Genomic DNA, 13,382 nt, shown 5'->3' with positions numbered 1-13,382 from the left:
TTGGTAGATTTGCAGTGGTCTGATACTCCTTCCATTTCAATATTATCACTTGCACAGTGCTCCTTGGGATGTTTAAAGCTTGGGAAATCTTTTTGTATTCAAATCCGGCTTTAAACTTCTTCACAACAGTATCTCGGACCTGCCTGGTGTGTTCCTTGTTCTTCATGATGCTCTCTGCGCTTTTAACGGACCTCTGAGACTATCACAGTGCAGGTGCATTTATACGGAGACTCGATTACACACAGGTGGATTGTATTTATCATCATTAGTCATTTAGGTCAACATTGGATCATTCAGAGATCCTCACTGAACTTCTGGAGAGAGTTTGCTGCACTGAAAGTAAAGGGGCTGAATAATTTTGCACGCCCAATTTTTCAGTTTTTGATTTGTTAAAAAAGTTTGAAATATCCAATAAATGTCGTTCCACTTCATGATTGTGTCCCACTTGGTGTTGATTCTTCACAAAAAAATACAGTTTATATCTTTATGTTTTGCCTGTGGCAAAAGGTCGCAAAGTTCAAGGGGGCCGAATACTTTCGCAAGGCACTGTATCTTGGAATTTTAATTGATGACGGCCTCTCTTTTAAATTGCATATTCAACAACTTACAAAAAAATTGAAGATGAAATTGGGGATTTTATTTTAGGAATAAGACCTGTTTTTCTTTTGAAGCAAGAAGGAGGCTAGTATCAGCTACATTTATGCCTTTACTAGACTATGGGGATATTTCATATATGAATGCTTCCGCTCAGTGTTTGAGATCAATTGACACTCTTTACCATGGCACTTTGAGATTTATTTTAAACTGCAAAACCCTTACGCACCACTACACTTTGTATACCAGGGTTGGCTGTTCTTCTCTAGTCACTCGTAGGCTAAGTCACTGGTATACTTTTATTTACAAAGCCATTTTGGGTTTACTACCTTTTTATTTGGGCATTTTTATTGTTTGGAAATGTGGTGGGTACTCTCTTCGTTCGCTGGACTTTATCCTGCTAACTGTTCCAAATGTCTGAACTGAATTTGGTAAAAGGGATTTTATGTACTCTGCGCCATCGTCTTGGAACGCCTTACAAAATCCTTTTAAACTGGAAGAACGTGTCCCGATTGGTGATTTAAATCACTGATGAAGGTTTTTGAGGCTGATTCCCTGACCTGTCAATGTATTTAATTTGCTGTTTTATACTCTTGTGAATTCAATGGTTTTTACTAGATGTACGGTAGTTTTTCACGTTTGTCTGTAATTTTTTTGTAATGACTTGGTGCTGCCTATCTTGGCCTGGGCACTCTTGAAAAAGATATTTTAATCTCAATGAGCCCTTCCTGGTTAAATAAAGGTTAAATAAAAAACCTAATAAAAAAGGAGACGAGGAGCACCCTGGAGTTTAGGACCCTGGCTGCCGGCGCGGGATGGAACGACAGGGCCCTGATTGACCATTATCACTGCAGTCTGCGCGAGGACGTCTGTCGGGAGTTGGCCTGCAGAGACACCACCCTTACATTCGACCAGCTGGTGGACCTGTCCATCCGGCTGGACAACCTGCTGGTTACCCGCGGACGTTCAGATCGGGGTCTGGTGGTTCCATCCTCCCGCACCCCCTCTCCGATACCCATGGAGCTGGGAGGGGCAGTGCAAAGGGAGACCGGAGGGGGTTCCAGCTCATGTACCATCTGTGGACGCAGAGGTCACACTGCCGGTTGGTGCCGGGTTGGTTCCTCTGGGGATCGAGGCAACAGGCAGGGAGCTCTGGCGTCACCTCAGGTGAGCCGGCACAATTCTCACCCAGAGTCCTCTGTTGCACATATGTTTGTGTATGTCACTTTCCCTGAGTTTTCCCCCCATTCCCAGCAAAAGGCGCTCGTCGATTCAGGCGCGGCTGGGAATTGTATTGATAGAGTGTTATCCCATAGTTTAAGGATCCCCATTGTTCCTGTGGCTGTGCCCTTCCCCGTTCACACCTTAGATAGTCGACCATTAGGGTCAGGGTTAATTAGGGAGGTCACTGCTCCTTTGGGTATGGTGACGCAGGGGGGTCACAAGGATGAGAATTAGTCGCTTCCTTATTGACTCTCCTGCGTTTCCCATGGTGCTGGGCCTACCCTGGTTCGCTTGTCATAACCCCACTGTTTCTTGGCCACAGAGGGCTCTCACAGGGTGGTCGCGAGGGTGCTCAGGTAGGTGTTTAGGGGTTTCCGTTGGTGCTACTACGGTGGAGAGTCCAGACCAGGTCTCCACCGTGCGCATTCCCCCTGAACATGCCGATTTGGCTCTCACCTTCTCCAAAAAGAAGGCGACTTAAATTTCCTGGTAGACGTGACTCCTGGGAAGAGCAGCGTGTATCCCCTCTCACAGGCGGAGACGGAGGCTATGGAAACATAAGTTTCTGAATCCCTGCATCAGGGGTACATTCGGTCCTCCACTTCACCCGCCTCCTCGAGTTTCCTTTTTGTGAAGAAGAAGGAGGGGGTCTGCTCCCGTGTATTGACTATCGGGGTCTAAATCAGACCACTGTGAGGTATAGTTACCCGCTACCGCTCATAGCCACAGCGATTGAGTCAATGCACGGGGCGCTTCTTCACCAAACTAGATCTCAGGAGCGCTTACAACCTGGTGCGTATCCGGGTGGGAGATGAGTGGAAGACGGCTTTCAGTACCACCTCAGGGCACTATGAGTACCTCGTCATTCCGTACGGGTTGATGAATGCGCCATCAGTCTTCCAAGCCTTTGTAGACGAGATTTCCAGGGACCTGCACGGGCAGGGTCTAGTGGTGTTTATTGATGACATTTTGATATACTCTGCTACACGCTCCAAGCATGTGTCCCTGGTGTGCAGAGTGCTTGGTTGCCTGTTGGAGCATGACCTCAAGGCTGAGAAATGCCTGTTCTCTCAACAGTCCATCTCCTTCCTAGGGGTGGATTGGCCTACTCCCACCATCCCACCACAGTAAAAGAGGTGCCGCGGTTCTTAGGGACTACTACTACCGGAGGTTTATCCGGGGTTTTGGTCAGGTAGCGGCTCCCATTACCTCACTACTGAAGGGGGGCCCGGTACGCTTGCAGTGGTCAGATGAGGCGGACAGGGCTTTTAGTCACCTGAGTGCTCTGTTTACCTCGGCTTCCGTGTTGGCCCATCCGGATCCCTCTTTGGCTTTCATAGTGGAGATGGACACGTCCGAGGCTGGGATAGGAGCTGTGCTCTTTCAGCGCTCGGGTACGCCACCGAAGCTCCGCCCCTGTGCATTCTTCTCGAAGAAGCTCAGCCCGGCGGAGTGAAACTATGACGTGGGGGACCGGGAGCTGTTGGCTGTTGTCAAGGCCTTAAAGGCGAGGAAACATTGGCTTGAGGGGGCTAGACACTCTTTTCTCATCTGGACTGACCACCGTAATCTGTAGTACATCCGGGCAGCGAGGAGACAGAACCCTCGCCAGGCAAGGTGGGCCATGTTTTTCACCCATTTTGTGTTTACCCTATCCTCAGACCAGGCTCCCAGAACGTGAAGGCAGACACATTGTCTCGGCTGTATGACACAGAGGAGCGGCCCATGGATCACACTCCCATACTCCCCGCCTTCTGCCTGGTGGCATCGGTAGTGTGGGAGTATTATATTAGAATCTAACAGCCACAGTTTGGCACACATAATACTACACCCTCTTTTACTTTTATCTCCAGTAGTTTCCACAACTAAGTCAAATGTCTTAAACTGGTCAGATTTCGCCTTTCCTTCCTGAGCAACTTGTAAACATTTGCACGTTTCCAGTTTCTTTTTCATGTTCTCTACATCCATTTTTTCAAACATTGAGTGTGTGTCTATAAATGTAAAAATAAATTTGAACATTTTGACCAATCGATTGGCGAAAGAACAGGATGACTCTCAACCAATATTTTTTGGGGTCATGGACAGCCCTAGTCTTCATTCGTTTGGCCGCTGGTTTCATCGTTTGATTCAGGTATGGTGTGATTGAGGCAAAAATAATAGGTTAAGTTAGTGAGCTAGCTAGCTAATCTTAGCTAACTTTTGGCCAACTCTAGCTAATGGTACAATGGTACATTATCAAATTTACTTCTGTTGAAACGGGACAAAACAAAGGCTACAAAACATTTCCATACACACAACTGCTACCTGACAGATAGCTAACTAGAGCTATCTAGAGCTGAACTGGCTGTGGTAGTTACCAGCTAGCTAACTAGCCGCTAGTGGTTCATTCACTTCAGTTGAGATAGGATGAAACATTAGCTAAAGTAACATGTCAGTTACACTACTAGCTCAGCACTGGGAGTAAATACTTGTTTTCTGTCAAACAGCAGTTACCTTGCCAGCTAGATCAGTCAACTAAAGAGTTGCCAGTTTCTGCTCTGTTTGCTTTTACAACTCTGAGAAAAAACACAACAAAGACAGCAGATGCCTCTGTTCACACAGCCTGTCTGCACACTCTGTGGTGTCTGTGCGGTCCTAAATCCAGCCGGGTGAAAACCAGAAAACAGCTTAACCGACCACTCTGAGGCGTCCGCATGTTCCTAAAGCAAACCTGTGCAGCATTTATTATCACAGTGGAACGATAAAACTGGGGGGGACAAAAATGCAATTTCAGAATTTAGGAGGTCATGTCTCCCCCATCCCCAGTGAAAGTTGCGCCCCTGGTATTGAGTAAGTTGGTTTTCTGTAGTGTTCTAAGGTAATGACATGAAGTGTAAAATGCATAGAATAAGTCTTCATGCATTACTAAGAGTACAGTTTAAACCTGTAAACAGCATAAGTACAATGTCATCCGAGTTAAAACAGCTTTGTTGTGCTTATAATGTACCAGCAAGGGTTTTTCAGGACACTGCCGTGGGGCATCATAGCACCCCATTCCTGTGTCAATAGAAATTACAAAATCTGCTGACGTATCTAATGTAGTTGACTACTCAGTCTTATATCCTTGTGTAACTCTAAGCCTAATGCTATATGCTGACTGTAACCCTAATGAGTTAACCCATACTAACTGGGTTAAATCGTAAAGGGGTTGTTTTTGGCAAATCTCCTGTTTGAGATCATGAGCATAAAATCAGGCACCTTTTGACAATCCAATTGCCTCGTTAGGAGTAGGACCTTGTGAGCTCCTAACGTTGGCATGATCCATCACTTATTTGTTATTTACAACCAAAAGGATTTTTACAAATTGTGATCTATGCTAATGTACGCTGGTCATAATGATTGTCATAATTATAACAATATATAGATATAGAAAATAAATTAAAAAGTGTGATAAATAACTTTCTTACAGAGGAAACTGTGAAGATAACACGTCTTTAAATACACTGTCCTATATAAAAATGCAATGGATGTAATGGTGTAAAAAAAATGTAATAATAATTTTGGAGCTTCCACTTTAAAATGCATATTGTTACAGCAGCAGAGAACAGGCAGACAGCCTGAGGTGTACATAAGAGTATGATACATAATAAGTTAGAACATACATTATATATGTAAAAGTATGTGGACACCCCTTCAAATCAGTGGATTCGGCTATTTCAGCTACACCCGTTGCTGACAGGCAAATAAAATCGATCACAGCAATGCAATCTCCATAGACAAACATTGGCAGTAGAATGGCTTTACTGAAGAGCTAAGTGACTTTAAACGTGGCACCATCATAGGATGCCAAACTTTCCAACAAGTCAAATTTCTGCCTTGCTTGAGCTTCCCCGGTCAACTGTTAGTGCTGTTTTAGTGAAAACATCTAGGAGCAACAACGGCTCAGCCGCAAAGTGATAGGCAAGCGCACAGAACGGGACTACCGAGTGCTGAAGAGCGTAGTGTGGAACAATCGCCTGTCCTCGGTTGCAACACTCACTACCCAGTTCCAAATGGCCTCTGGAAGCAACGTCAGCACAATAACTGTTCATCCATGGCCAAGCAGCAGCACACAAGCATAAGATTACCAATCCGTAATGCCAAGCACCGGCTGGAGTGGTGTAATGCTTGCCGACATTGGACTCTGGAGCAGTGGAAACGAGTTCGCTAGAGTGATGAATTACTCTTCACCATCTGGCAGTCCAACAGAGGAATCTGAGTTTGGTAGATGTCGGGAGAGCACTACCTGCTCCAATGCATAGTGCCAACTGTAAACTTTGGTGGAGGAACAATAATGATCTGGGACTGGTTTTTACCTCAACACCATCAAACATTTTTGGGATTAATTGGAACTCCGACTGTGAACCAAGTCTAATCGCCCGACATCAATGCCCGACCTAACTAATGCTCTTGTTGCTGAATGGAAGCAAGTCCCCGCAGCAATGTGCCAACATCTAGTGGAAAGGTTTCCCATCAGAGTGGAGGCTGTTATAGCAGCAAAGGTGAGACCAAATCTCTATTAATGCCCATGATTTTGGATTGAGATGTTTGATGAGCAGGTGTCCACATACTTTTGGTAATTTAGTGTATACTGTATGCTTCATGAATGGCACTCTTTGAATTGTGAATAACAGAGTCAGTTATCATCAGTCAACACCTCTCTCTTTCTCTCTTTTCTTGTGTATGTCTCGCTCTCTCTCTTTAATCCGCACCATTCCGAGAGTTCATTGAGGCTTTGGTAACAGCACAACTGTGCAGTCAGTGAGATATATAGAGAAATGGCACTCCACGACTAAAAAAAAGAAACAAAACACATGGGAAAGGAGTAGAGAACCTTGGCGTCAGCGTCACAAAGCCTCTCCCTTGACGTGATCGTTGTTGTTGAGTCCCAGTCTGGGCGAGTGCTTGCTCCTCATACCCTCTGTACCCCCCTGTGACGCCTCCTGGAAGAACAGACCAGGCATCCACATGGCCATGATAATCCGTTTGTATTCCTTACGGAAGTTCTGGTTCAGAAGGCCGTAGATGATGGCGTTAAGGCAACTGTTGAAGTACGCCATGAAGTAGCTGACTACGAACAGCCACTCTGGGATCCGTGGCGCCACCGTCTCCGGGTCGATGGCCACGGCCAGCCCAATGAAGTTGAGCGGCGCCCAGCAGATGGCGAAGAGCACGAACACCACAAACATGGTGATGAAGTTGCGCATGTCGCTGGGTTTGAGTCGAGACTTCACCTCTGACTTCACCTTCCTCCTCACCTGGATGACCAGGATCCAGATCCTCAGGTAGCAGAAGGTAACCACGGCGATGGGCACGAAGAAATGAATCACCACCACAGTGATGGTGTACGATGTACTGACGGCCTGAGCAAAGGTACACGAATACACCCTGGGGTCGTACTGGAGTGAGCCTACGAAAAAGTTTGGTATGATCGCCAGGATGGTGAGGAGCCAGATGAGCCCCACCAGTAGGAGGGTGTTGCGGTAGCTGTAGAGCTTATCATAAGCAAAGCTGTGACAGATGTAGCAGTAGCGGTTGATGGCGATGCCGGTGATGTTGAAGATGGAGCCGATGACGCTCAGGCCCATCAGGAATCCACTGACCTAGAGAGGGAGATAGAGGGGAGGGGGGGGAAGAAGCCCTGTTTATACCTGGTTCTGACACACATTTTTAGTGTAGACTATTAAAATATGCATTGTGATCTGATTATGATCAGATCTTATAAGTGTAAGCAGATGTTAAAGGCAGGTATAATCAGGGCTAGACAGATAAAAGGCGAGCATAGATACATTGAGAAAGAAAAAAGGAAAGACAGAATAAAATAAAGAAAGCAGACAGAAGCCTTGTCCTGATCTTGTCCACATAAGATTGTCATCCTTATACACACACAAACATACATATAACTCACACATTATATATGCAATATGTGCCTGACTACCTCCAGAGGTCGTCAGGAAGATCAGATCACAGTCAGATCATAATCTGAGTTTTAATCATATACACCTGTCTAAAAATGTGGGCACAAACAGAATGTGGACAATATCAGGACAAAGGAAACATGTAAGAACCAGGTATAAACAGGGCTAGAGAGACAGACAGACAGCATACAGACAGACAGGTCTTAGTCACTTTGCATTGTGTCTCTCCCAGCGACCAGCCGTCATGGAAGATGGCGTAGAGCACCAGGGGGTAGGGGTAGAAGGCCACCACCAGGTCAGCAAAGGCCAGGCTCACCAGAAACACGTTCCCTACAGGGGAGAGAGACAACAACACATTAGATTATTGGTCCTTTATCAAGGGAAAGGGTTCGAGCTAGAGCTAAGGGTTAAGATTGAGGCTAGGGTTCAAATTAAATCAATCAAACTTTATTTGTCAAATATAGACCTTACCTTGAAATGCTTACTTACAAGCCCTTAAACAACAGTGCAGTTCAAGAAGAGATTAAGAGAATATTTACCAAATAAACTAAAGTAAAAAATAATAAAAAGGAAGACAATAACATAACAGTAACTAGGCTATATACAGGCAGTACTGATACCGAGTCAGTGTGCAGGGGTACAGGTAAAATTTAATTTGTACATGTAGGTAGGGGTGAAGTGACTATGCATAGATAATAAACAGTGAGTAGCAGCGGTGTACAAAACAAATGGAGGGGGGGAGTCAATATAATAGTCTGGTGGCCATTTCATTAATTGTTCAACAGTCTTATGCCTTGGGGGTAGAAGCTGTTAAGGAGCCTTTTGGTCCTAGACTTGACACTCCGGTATGGCTTGCCGTGCAGTAGCAGAGAAAACAGTCTATGACTTGGGTGAGCTTTCCTCTGACACCGCCTATTATATAGGTCCTGGTTTGCAGGAAGCTTGGCCCCTGGGCCATACGCACTAGCCTCTGTAGCGTCTTACGGTCAGATGCCGAGCAGTTGCCATACCAGGCAGTGACGCAACCGGTCAGGAAGCTCTTAATGGTGCAGCTGTATAACTTTTTGAGGATCTGGGGACCCATGGCAAATCTTTTCAGTCTCCTGAAAACGTTTTGTCGTGCCATCTTCATGACTGTCTTGGTGTGTTTGGACCATGATAGATCGTTGGTGATGTGGACACCAAGGGACTTGAAACTCTCGACCCGCTCCACTACAGCCCCGTTGATGTTAATGGGGGCCTGCCTTTTCCTGTAGCTCCTTTGTCTTGCTCACATTGAGGAAGAGGTTGTTGTCCTGGCACCACACTGCCAGTTCTCTGACCTCCTCCCTATAGGCTGTCTCATCATTGTTGGTGATCAGGCCTTCCACTGTTGTGTCGTCAGCAAGCTTAATGATGGTGTTGGAGTCGTGTTTGGCCACACAGTCATGAGTGAACAGGGAGTACAGGAGGAGACTAAGTACAAAACCCTGAGGGGCCCCAGTGTTGAGGATCAGCGTGGCAGACGTGTTGTTGCCTAAAATTTGATTTGATTTGATTTTTACCCTTACCACCTGGGGGCAGCCCGTCAGGAAGTCCAGGATCCAGTTGCAGAGGGAGGTGTTTAGTCCAAGGGTCGTAAGCTTAGTGATGAGCTTTGTGGGCACTATGGTGTTGAAATCTGAGCTGTAGTCAATGAACAGCATTCTCACATAGGTGTTCCTTTTGACCAGGAGTGAAAGGGCACTGTGGAGTTTGATTGAGATTGCATCATCTGTGGATCTGTTGGGGCGGTATGCAAATTGGAGTGGGTCTAGGGTATCCGGGAGGATGCTGTTGATGTGAGCCATGACTAGCTTTTCAAAGCACTTCATGGCTACTGACGTGAGTGCTACAGGACAGTAATCATTTAGGCAGGTTACCTTCGCTTCCTTGGGCACATGGACTATGGTGGTCTGCTTGGGACTATGGTGGTCTGCTTGCATGTCAGGGAGAGGTTGAAAATGTCAGTGAAGACACTTGCCAGTTGGTCCGTGTATGCTTTGAGTACATGTCCTGGTAATCCATATGGCCCGCAGCTTTGTGAATGTTGACCTGTTTAAAGGTCTTGCTCACATCAGCTACCGAGAGCATCATCACACAGTCATACAGAACAGCTGGTGCTCTCGTGCATGCTTCAGTGTTGCTTGCCTTGAAGCGAGCACAAAAGGCATTTAGCTCATCTGGTAGGCTTGTGTCACTGGGCAACTCGTGTCTGAGCTTCCCTTTGTAGTCCGTAATAGTTTTCAAGCCCTGCCGTATCCGACGAGCATCAGAGCCAGTGTAGTAGCGTTTAGAATTATTATTATTATTTATTTTTTTAAATTCTAAATCAAATAGCTAAATGATTCATGGTACAGCCCATCTTAAAACAAGTCCATATGTAAACTGAAAACAAATGCAATTTTAAATACTAACCCTAACCTTTACCTTCACACTAACCCTAGCTTCATGTGAACACCCCGGTTCATCCCCAACCCCAAACCTATCCCTAGCCTTTAAGTTTGAGGCTAGGGTTAGAGCTAAGGGTTAGGATTGAGGCTACGGTTAGGTTGGAGGCTAGGGTTAGGGTTGGGTCGAGGCTAGGGATAGGTTTGGGGTTATGATGCAACCGGGTGTACACATGAATCTAGGGTTAGTGTTAGTGTTGTGGTTGAGGCTAGGGTTAGGGCTGAACCGGGGTGTTCACATGAAGCTAGGGTTAGGGTGAAGGTAAAGGTTATGGTTAGTGTTTAAAATTGCATTTGTTCTAAGTTTACATATGGAATTGTTTTAAAATGGGTTGTACTGTGAATCATTTAGCTATTTGATTTTTAATTTTAGGACACCTTTAGGTATAAAAAAATAACAATAAATATTGATATTGGCCTTCACTACTATAACCCAGAGAAACACATTGAATAACACATTCATAATATTGACAGTAAAAAAATACATCATAAGAAACAAGGTGTTTAAGTGGCTGTAGGTAATATAGGAAATCAGAATATATATATATATATATATATATATATATATATATTACACATATTTAACCTCTTTTTATGGGTAGGCACAAAACTACCTTCATACTTCCTTTCGTTTTTTTTAACCATTCCCTTCAGACGAGTCCGGTGACAGTTGTGGGGGTTGTAGAACAAAACGGAGAATAGAACACTATTGTGTTCTGTAGAATCTCCCCTTTCTACTGTGGGGTCCCATTAGTTTGTAGCCCAAATGGTTTGGACACTAGAAACAAAAGTTGGCACTTGACGGTACTGACTTCAGACGAGTCCCCTGACACTTGTGGGGGTCGTAGAGCAAAAAGGAGACCACCATCGTGTTCGTGAGTCTCATAGAGTGGTAGTATTCGTTTGTAGGCCAAACCAATCAGATGCTACGGACGTCTCATGAGACGTTGAGGTGTCTCATGGTCTGACAAAAAACGCTCTAGCTTTGCCACCTTTCACCCCAGATGCGGAAGTGCGACATCGGAGGTAGATTGAGACGCATCCAAAATATGCATATCTTATATATCTAGTTTCAATTGTATTATGTTACTTAATTTGACACACCAGTTGTCAATCAACTCTTGGGGGTTAAGGGACTTAGAGAGAATAGAAAGATGATGTATCTTTAGGAGAAGACTTAAGAGAATATACACTGCTCAAAGAAATAAAGGGAACACTAAAATAACACATCCTAGATCTGAATGAATGAAATATTCTTATTAAATACTTTTTTCTTTACATAGTTGAATGTGCTGACAACAAAATCACACAAAAATTATCAATGGAAATCAAATTTATCAACCCATGGAGGTCTGGATTTGGAGTCACACTCAAAATTAAAGTGGAAAACCACACTACAGGCTGATCCAACTTTGATGTAATGTCCTTAAAACAAGTCAAAATGAGGCTCAGTAGTGTGTGTGGCCTCCACGTGCCTGTGTGACCTCCCTACAACGCCTGGGCATGCTCCTGATGAGGTGGCGGATGGTCTCCTGAGGGATCTCTTCCCAGACCTGGACTAAAGCATCCGCCAACTCCTGGACAGTCTGTGTGCTCAATTGGATTCAGGTCTGGGGAACGGGCAGGCCAGTCCATAGCATCAATGCCTTCCTCTTGCAGGAACTGCTGACACACTCCAGCCACATGAGGTCTAGCATTGTCTTGCATTAGGAGGAACCCAGGGCCAACCGCACCAGCATATGGTCTCACAAGGGGTCTGACGATCTTATCTCGGTACCTAATGGCAGTCAGGCTACCTCTGGCGAGCACATGGAGGGCTGTGCGGCCCCCCAAAGAAATGCCACCCCACACCATGACTGACCAACTGCCAAACCGGTCATGCTGGAGGATGTTGCAGGCAGCAGAACGTTCTCCAAAGCGTTTCCAGACTCTGTCACGTCCGTCACATGTGCTCAGTGTGAACCTGCTTTCATCTGTGAAGAACACAGGGCGCAAGTGGTGAATTTGCCAATCTTGGTGTTCTCTGGCAAATGCCGAACGTCCTGCACGGTGTTGGGCTGTAAGCACAACCCGCACCTGTGGACGTCGGGCCCTCATACCACCCTCATGGAGTCTGTTTCTGACCGTTTGAGCAGACACATGCACATTTGTGGCCTGCTGGAGGTCATTTTGCAGGGCTCTGGCAGTGCTCCTCCTGCTCCTCTTTGCACAAAGGCGGAGGTAGCGATCCTGCTGCTGGGTTGTTGCCCTCCTACGGCTTCCTCCACGTCTCCTGATGTACTGGCCTGTCTCTTGGTAGCGCCTCCATGCTCTGGACACTACGCTGACAGACACAGCAAACCTTCTTGCCACAGCTCGCATCGATGTGCCTTCCTGGATGAGCTGCACTACCTAAGCCACTTGTGTGGGTTGTAAACTCCGTCTCATGCTACCACTAGAGTGAAAGCACCGCCAGCATTCAAAAGTGACCAAAACATCAGCCAGGAAACATAGAAACTGAGAATTGGTCTGTGGTCACCACCTGCAGAATCACTCCTTTATTGGGGGTGTTTTGCTAATTCCCTATAATTTTCCCCTGTTGTCTATTCCATTTGCACAACAGCATGTGAAATGTATTGTCAATCAGTGTTGCTTCCTAAGTGGACAGTTTGATTTCACAGAAGTGTGATTGACTTGGAGTTACATTGTGTTGTTTAAGTGTTCCCTTTATTTTTTTGAGCAGTGTATTTACTAGAATAGGAGGAGGATTTCCCAGACTGGTCTGCTGTGTCGTTAGCATGCAGGATGTTAAACCATGCAGTCTCAGAGCTGCCTCACCCGATCACTCGTCACCCAGCTAATTGGATGAGAAAAGGTGCACAGCTCCTAATCGGCTTGTGAAAACAATCATTGTGTCAAATCACCCCCGCTTTGCCAAGACAAAAGAAAGTATGTGTCTTTACTTTGCAGTGGCCACGGGGCAGAAGATTGTTAGCGTTAGCATATTAGCATGCCCCATGTACAGTGCCTTGCGAAAGTATTTGGCCCCCTTGAACTTTGCGACCTTTTGCCACATTTCAGGCTTCAAACATAAAGATATAAAACTGTATTTTTTTGTGAAGAATCAACAACAAGTGGGACACAATCATGAAGTGGAACGACATTTATTGGATATTTCAAA

At 45.5% G+C, this 13,382-nt stretch overlaps 1 protein-coding gene across 1 annotated transcript in view; it reads right to left on the bottom strand.

Annotated features, from left to right (window-relative positions):
- Positions 1-6,543: 6,543 nt before the first annotated feature.
- Positions 6,544-13,382, bottom strand: part of LOC110504126 (melatonin receptor type 1B-B) — a 70,707-nt gene continuing 63,868 nt past the window's right edge. The window contains exons 2-3 of the mRNA XM_021582955.3: positions 7,966-8,084; positions 6,544-7,439 (exon numbers count right to left, since the gene is read on the bottom strand). Of these exons, the coding sequence (XP_021438630.3) occupies positions 6,684-7,439; positions 7,966-8,084 (875 nt within the window). The 3' untranslated portion in view covers positions 6,544-6,683. The remainder of the gene's footprint in view (positions 7,440-7,965; positions 8,085-13,382) is intronic.

This window comes from Oncorhynchus mykiss, chromosome 24 (assembly GCF_057628025.1).
Source record: "Oncorhynchus mykiss isolate SJ-2025 chromosome 24, ASM5762802v1, whole genome shotgun sequence".
Taxonomy (NCBI): domain Eukaryota; kingdom Metazoa; phylum Chordata; class Actinopteri; order Salmoniformes; family Salmonidae; genus Oncorhynchus; species Oncorhynchus mykiss.
The sequence above is the reverse complement of the archived record's forward strand: the minus strand, read 5'-3'. Positions and strand labels throughout refer to the sequence as shown.